Source organism: Phalangium opilio, unplaced genomic scaffold (assembly GCF_054372755.1).
Source record: "Phalangium opilio isolate 3A_F unplaced genomic scaffold, DU_Popi_V2 ptg000089l_1, whole genome shotgun sequence".
Taxonomy (NCBI): domain Eukaryota; kingdom Metazoa; phylum Arthropoda; class Arachnida; order Opiliones; family Phalangiidae; genus Phalangium; species Phalangium opilio.
The window spans coordinates 3,961,208-3,969,102 of NW_028324194.1; the positions used below are offsets into that span (position 1 = coordinate 3,961,208).

The following is a 7,895-nucleotide window of genomic DNA, read 5'->3' on the forward strand; positions in this document are numbered from 1 at the left end:
TAGTCGACAATTACCCCTCATGGGTGGGGGAGGCTGGAAACCAAGGCGGGACTTAATATTTTATCTTACTCTATGTTTTCTACCATCTATCTCTTTTACCTTTTCGTTAAGCCTTGGTTTGGTTTTTGGAACTAACGAAATCATAAGTATAATAACTGTACGCTTGATTCGATTTAGAAACAATTATAGAACGAACGATTTTCACGTAGAGACACGTATTAGGTTCAAAACCTTTAACTAACTTGTTAACGGCAGTTGAAAACCATTCCCAAACCGTTTCAGCAACGCTGGCAGTGGCAGCCTCCATTTTCTATTTACTTTTCTCGAGGTTTTTTTTTCTCTATTCGGAATAGAGCTATTTCAGTGGGGGAAAAATTTCGTCTGCTACGAAAATTGGGCCTGCCTTTGAGTGTAGGGCGGACATTTTATGAGGGTTTTCTCTATGGGCAAATAGCATTGGTGACGTAGCCATTACCCCCTCTGAAATAGCTCTATACGTCAATCGCGTCTGTATGACCTATCCCCACGGGATCCACTAGGAAAGCGTAGAGCAATGACGGTCATGAAAGGGGTGGGGCTTACTTGTCCACTAACATCGGCGTAAGAGTAGAAGCGTAAAATCTAGTGACTTAGGCATTCTTATAGTAAATTAATTCTTGGTAATATGTTACACTTAGTTTCCAGTCTCTACTTTCAAAATATCAGGTTTTTAATATAATTGAACCAAAGTTTCTATTTTTAAAATCCATTGGAAAATTACGAAAACTCAGTTTCGATATATCAACAATGTTGTATTGTCGAGCTTGTTCGCCTACTTGATGACATCACTAAGACGAGAGGAAAAAAAGCGCTGGAATCCTATACACGTGAGGTATACGCGTCTCGAGCTTTGTTCATGCTTCTCCCCTGTCCAAACTCTGGTTCTGATAGCGGAGACAGTGGCACAATCTCGCGTGAAAACTATATATATGTTACGTCAGCCAACAGGGGAACGTTTTAGCCTTTCTTAAAAAGTGGATTTCAAATAATTTCATATGAAGCATTTTCAAATGCATATTACCAAACCAAAAATCGGAGAATTAAAAGCTTGATATTTTTGAATTCACAGAAATTAATTCTATCTTTTGTTATATAAATCAGAGGTTTTTCAAACGAAGCTTCTCATACCCTTTAACATATATATTAGAAATTCACATTTCATAAATAATAATCATTATGGGGCGTTTTCCTTTTAGTACATTAAAGAGAGTTCTCATATATAGAATCAGGGGTAAATAACGAAAGGAGTTAGAGACGCTAGCTTCCGTACTGTAGAATACAGTGGGACTTTCAAACGTAGACACAGAAAAGAGAAAACGCCTCGGTCACGCCGTCTATAATTCAAAATAAGTATGATATTTTCCAACCAATAGCGTGGCAGCAAAGTTTCGAAAGTCATGCTGGGATATCGATTTTCTACTGTCTGCTAGTGTTCGTCTGCTAATGTTTGTCTGCTAGTGTTCGTCTGCTAATGTTTGTCTGCTAGTGTTCGTCTGCTTACGACTGAGTGATAATTAGGCTTAGAGTAAAGTTTATTCATTAAGGTGCACTTGAATTAGAAACATGCAACTTTAAAGTTGGTAAATTCCTTATTCGATAATGAAATGGAATTAAATGTCGTTTTTGCATCCTTCAATACAGTTTTAGTTGTTTTAATTTCTTTAGTAACAGATACAGTCGTAGATCCTGATCCCACAGTTCCCACTGGCACTGACTCGGAAAAATCACTAAGCCTTGGCTCACTGGGCCAACTCTGTAACCGCGCACTTACGGCAAGACAAGTTTGAACACATTGTGAGGATTTCCCCGGCTTCAAATTGCAAATTGTTGACTAATTTTTCTTCTTTAAATCGCTGTTTTCTCGCGATTGAATATACTAATTATATTGGGTTGATTTATGAGACGACTTCACAACATCGACACCCGCCATTTTACTTTACCCAGAATACCTTGCGGTGCGAGATTTTAAGGCAAAACTTTTAAGGTTCTGGTCTTATTTACAATACTGTTCCAAAGATGGCACTACGTTAGTTACAAATTCTATGACGTTTCAAGGTCCCACTGTATTCTACACTACGGAAGCTAGCGTCTCTAACTCCTTTCGTTATTTACCCCTGATAGAATTTCATACACATTTTAGTTTTTATTTTTCTGTGGTAATTGAAGGAAGACATTAAATTAAATAAAACCAATAAGAATAACGAAAAATGCAATTAACTAGTTAATAGCCGTGGATTAGAGCCAAGTCGGAGTATAAACACCGCAGGTCCAAGTGTTGTTGATGGCACTGTTGGTCCTTCCATCAAAAAACAATCATGTCGCTGAAGATATTACTTTTCGCTTTTGGAGTGATTCATAAATTGTTGGCATTTATATCCTCACTCCTTAGAAGTATTCCGTTACCGCGAATTTGGGATTCCTACCCAAATTACGGCTTCAAGTCGGTCTTCGCCTTTGGTCACGCCAGATTTCTGAAGCTCTTTCCACCTGTTAAGGAAATCAGCTCTACATCTTGTGAGTTTTAAAGAGAAATTGGAGTAAAAGTGAAAACCCCCTTTACTTAAAGAAACTGCAAAGAAGGCAGCGGCGGGTGGGTAAAAATTATTTGAAATACGTCACAGACATCACGTGATGCCAAGATACAAAGACTCCTCATGGAGTGGAACTGGACATTTAGTCCTTGTTTTTCGCAAGATTGCAGCGCCAATTCCATGAAGTTGTAATTTTCGAAATAAAACAAACTAAGCTTCTCTGAACCACGCCTTTCCTCGGTCACGTGCCTCTGACGAATTTCAAATAATTTTTACCCACCCGCCGATACCTACTTTACAGTCCCTTTAAATCCAAATCATATCGGTGGCGACTTTCTGTTTTCATTGTAGGGTATGACTTTGCATTACTTTAACATACATCGATATACTTTGAATTTATTCTTACATGATTCTAATAATTGGATTGCTTACTTAGTGTGATTATGTAATCTATATCTATATAAATCAAAGTCCTGACTGACTGACTGACAGACTGACTGATAATCAACGCCCAACCCAAACCGCTTGCCCTAGATGGCTGAAAATTTGCAGGAACGTTACTCATAAGTAGTAGGCGCGTACTAAGAAAGATTTTTTCATCTTAAAAAATGGCGCCCAGAAATGTAAAAAATCTTCTCTATGCAACAAAGTCCGCGCGTTTCAACCGATTTCAAAAATATTTAGTACACTGGTTTCCTTTAACCTATAGATGGGCTGAATGGTCTTTGGGTTCGATTTGTTGCCATCTTTTTAAATTGCGGCCAAAAACTTAAAACCCTTCTTTATGGAATAATGTCCGCGTGAAAAATAATAAAAAATGTCCCGACGGGCTGACGGGCAACGACGAGTGCCTTCGCTCCTAGGGTGCTACAAAATATTGGTCATCAGTAAAATCTACCCATTCTTTATATCCTTTTGATGGAAGTGCTTATGACACGCGAGCGACGCCGCGGGTAACGGCTAGTAAAATATAAATATGAAGAGGAAATTAATGGCTTTAGTTTTTGTTACTGCAAGGGTTTAGTCACGATTGTGTTAGTTCTATACGATTTACGGAAAGAGAAAAAATGTATGCTAAACTAGAAATGGCACCTTATAGTGTCGTGGCCCTGTGTCCCGTTAGTATTTAATTTGTCTGGCACTCTCTGTAACTTTATAGTGCATGTGAGACACTTTATAGCCTTAGATCATCGTTTTTGTGCTATACAATCTTAGCACATTGAAAACCACTTGGAGCATGGCAAAGTTATTTTTGTCCTTGCTAAATTACAGAAACTAGAAAAACACACCGACGTAATTTTGAACTGGCCGTAGAAACGCATTTCTAATAGAAGATCTTTCAACTTTTAGATTTTTTGGAAACCATTATGGGAATGTGTTCGATTTTTCGTCAACAAGGACTTTTTGATTTCAATTTATTTAATAAGAAATTCGTAATATTGGTTGATCCAGATTTAATTAAGGTAAGACATTTAGCGAGTGGGGCGACAAATTTGGGACCAACCTAGCTAACATCCGCCGAATTGACCGCTTAATTCAAGGTTGCGCTAACCAGTAGCAAAGAAATCAAAAAAGCTGAATTTTACTATTTATTCCACATATTTTTAGGAAATGGTCTAATAACGAGGTAAGAGTGAAAAAATATAATTACATTTCTTATATGATCAGGCAAAATGCTAAAGAGCAATTTAATTATTAAATTTCCAGCAATGGAGACCTGTGGAAGAAACAGAGGAAATTGCTGAATCCGATGTTTAACCTTGGGAGCATCAAGGAGTTTGTTCCCATGATGAACAAACATCTCAAATTGTTGATCTCCCAATTTCAAGAAGACATTTCCAAATCTGATTCCAAGATTATAGATATATCGGAGTCAATCGAGAAGTGCGCGATCAACATAATTGTAGGTAAATTGAGAACTCATTGATACCGAATAGAATTACGGCAGTCGTCAAACTACAACATATTTTGAAGAGTGGAGCGTAAGCGTAACCATAGAAATTATAATTCTATTCAGTGAAAAAATAATTTTAGCCACTCTTGCACAGTGAACTTAGAGAAATAGGTCTCATTTATATCCCCTCTTTTGCTTTGAAATTATGACTGACCTTGATATACCAAAATGTATGCCAATAGACATTTACGTTCTGCACTGTTTTGTACGCGAATGTTTCAGCTGTCCTTAAAAATATGGTCAACATTTTTAATTTGTTCTTATAGACGCTGCTTCTAACATAGATTATGAAAGGAACAAATATCTCGGAGATTTCTTTTTCGAAACCATTAAAAGGTAATAAACAAGAAAACTTCATTCATTCCACCATATACTTAATTCCTCTAGTGGATTTAACTCACTCGCCTCCGCTTTCCCTAATTTTAACAATTTCCCTTTTATGGAACTTAAATTAGTTTATGCGGGATAAAAGAAATTAATATGAGAAGAACGAAGAACGTCTCGAATAAACAGTTCTCAAAAATGGTTGCGAGTTTCAGAACCTTGGGCATTCAGTAGTATCGTCTGCTTGATGTAGAGTCAGGGTTTATGATTTAAATCAAGGGATTTAAAAAAAAAATTCTTTGATTAAAATCAAGTATTTATTTTTATTTTTAAAAAAGATGTTTTCTAAGATTCCAAGAAATAGTTTAAGAAACTTAACTAGAAAAGACCTACAATTAAAAACCATCATAGTTTTGGCATATTTCAGTGTAAGTTTTTCCCAGAACCCCAGATTGTCTCGCCACTCGTGGTCAATTTTAACTGGAGTAAGATTCGAAATAGGCTAGGAAATGAAATAGTGGTCAAGCTTGTCTTTTTGTACAAGCATTTGAATAGTAACAATAAGAATAACTTTGTAGAAAATATCCAATAGCTGCTTAAATGTCATCATTATTTTTATTTTTGTTAATTTTGACTCAAAAGTTTCCATGTTGGTATTTACTAACTAGTAGTTCATTAAAATAAATAATTAAAGATGATACGGTATGAGACAAGTTAAATATTTTAGTCCACATCCATAAAAAATATAGAGTTGAAAGGAATTAGATTCAGTGAATTAATATAATTTTAAGCGAGGGAAAGTTCGACAGTTCGAGGCTCTCCAGAAAGCAAGTGCCTAATTACTGTGACTTAACTAAAATCGTCATTAACATTAGATTCGAAGAAAGCTTCAGTTACCGGTTAGTTCGGCCATGGTTGATATCGGACAACATTTTCAAATGGACAGCTAAGGGAAAAGCAGTCGTAAATGCAGTCAAATTAGTAGACGAGACGTTCCAAGTAAGTAGACACTTTTTAAAATTTGGTCGTGACACATTACGTATGAAAACCACCAATTCATTCGCAGACGGAGTTAACGAAATTGAAGGCGAATATGAAAGAGCCCGACGATAACGTTCGAAATGTGAACTTTGCAGATTTCATTCTACAAATGCTCGATAAAAACCCCGAATTAATGAGCGTTAAACAACTACGAGACGAAGTCTTGACTATCGTTGCAGCGGTAACAAACAACAAACTGCGCTTTAAAATGTGAAAAGGTTATACAAATTTACTTACGCAGGGTTTCGACACTAGCGCTACCGCTACAACATTTACCCTGTACATGCTCGGTCTTTATCCGGAGATTCAAGAAAAAGTCTACCAAGAGTTGACTTCCGTCTGTGGAACGGACATCGAAAGAGACATTGAAAACACCGATTTAAAACACTTGACTTACCTCGAAAATGTCATAAAGGTTAATAGTTGAATAGCTATCGCAACTGTTTTACAAGTTTTCCAATATTAAGTGAAAGCCAACTTACTCCTTTGCAGGAATCACTAAGGCTGTGTCCTCCAGTTCCTTTCATTGCTCGCGAGCTAACTGAAGACTTAAAAATAGGTTCGTTTTCAGCTTAGCAATTTCTTACTAGAATTAAAAATTCACTATTTTACCTTGCAAATAAAGTAATTAAAAATCTCCCCTATCGTTTCACAAATTGGCTTTAATCCACTATCATTTGTATTTCAAAATATCTTGATAAAAAGATAAATTTGCGTATTTTAGGCGAGAAAATTCTTAAAAAGGGTGCGACATGGGGCATCTTGATACCAGGAGTTCATCGTGACCCCCGATATTACCCCAATCCTGAAGTATTTGACCCCGACAGATTCAACCCGGAGAACAGCGAAAGAAGACACCCTTTTTGCTACATCCCATTTGCAGCCGGCCCCCGCAATTGCATCGGTTCGTCAACACCTTTCTTTCAATAATCAATAACTTGTATTAATTTCACTTGTTTTCCAGGACAACCATTCGCCTCGATTGAATTGAAAGTATTTTTAGCGAACGTTCTTCGCCATTTCCGAATCACTTCCCAATTACCGAGAGACAAAGTAATTCCTGATTATGGCGTTGTCTTTAAAATTCACAAAATGCCTCTCCATTTCGTGCCCAGAAACCAGAATAATTAAAAACATAAATGTATTCTCTGTGAAAATTTCAATGGCTAAAACCAAATATGGATGAGAGGGAAAGTATGACAATGGCCATAGAGCCTGTGTTAAAAACGCGGACATCAAAGTTTCGCCCATAACTATTTAGTTTACTAGTGACTGATGGACTTGCAAACTCGCGACTGAAAGTAGTTCAGACATTTATGGTCCTTGGTTTAACCATAACCCACTTGATCACGCGCTTCACGACGCAAGCTGCTCGCGCTATAGCTAAATTACCGAGATTTGTTTTAAACGTATCTAGTTTTATGTGCTCTTCTATTGCTTCGATAACCTTACTAAAATCATAAGTTTATAAGATATGTTCCATAAGTGTGTCACTCGTTAATGAGAGCTTGTCATGAAGTGACGTAGGTGAAACGTCATAGATTCTTGTAAAGCGACGCGTAGTGAGGCCTTGTCTAAAGAGGAGGATGGACTGCAAAACCGAGTGTAGTCAATTCTCACGTCGTTCTTGGACTAGCTCTCATTAAGCCTCTAACATTACGAAGTATGGGTAGTGACATACTTATGGAACATATCTTATAAACTTTTGCTAAAATCCATATTATACCTTCAAATACCTTTTAAAACATTACCAGCTACTCTGTCCTGACTACAAACACAAATCAAGGAAGTTCTAGCATACATAATAGCAGACGACGGTAATCGCGTAACCGCGAATTAACACAAGACCTATTTTAAGGGAGTGAAAAGGCCCAGTATAGCTACGCCAATAAAACGGTCAACTACGGCGAAACTCTGATGACTCGCGACTTTTGGCCATTTTCATACTTTTCCTCTCGTCCACTTTTGCTAAAACTAAAACATTAATTTTATCATCCTGAGGCGTA

General features: G+C 37.0%; 1 protein-coding gene across 1 annotated transcript; it reads left to right on the top strand.

Annotated features, from left to right (window-relative positions):
- The first annotated feature begins 2,354 nt into the window (after window positions 1–2,354).
- On the top strand, window positions 2,355–7,336 carry LOC149647075 (cytochrome P450 4C1-like). The gene is made up of 12 exons (XM_089849588.1): window positions 2,355–2,553; window positions 3,588–3,692; window positions 4,179–4,197; window positions 4,278–4,477; window positions 4,791–4,860; window positions 4,980–5,081; window positions 5,640–5,847; window positions 5,915–6,070; window positions 6,131–6,304; window positions 6,382–6,448; window positions 6,614–6,793; window positions 6,854–7,336. Exons 1-12 carry the CDS (start codon window positions 2,355–2,357, stop codon window positions 7,018–7,020), a joined length of 1,647 nt encoding a protein of 548 aa, XP_089705714.1. The 3' UTR covers window positions 7,021–7,336.
- Window positions 7,337–7,895: the final 559 nt, after the last annotated feature.

Excerpts from the sequence above, each read along its gene's own strand:
- LOC149647075 (XM_089849588.1), top strand. The coding sequence starts at position 2,355 with ATGTCGCTGAAGATATTACTTTTCGCTTTTGGAGTGATTCATAAATTG. Across the intron at positions 4,478-4,790 it reads CGCGATCAACATAATTGTAG|ACGCTGCTTCTAACATAGAT; the intron begins GTAAATTGAGAA and ends TTGTTCTTATAG. Across the intron at positions 5,848-5,914 it reads TAGTAGACGAGACGTTCCAA|ACGGAGTTAACGAAATTGAA; the intron begins GTAAGTAGACAC and ends ATTCATTCGCAG.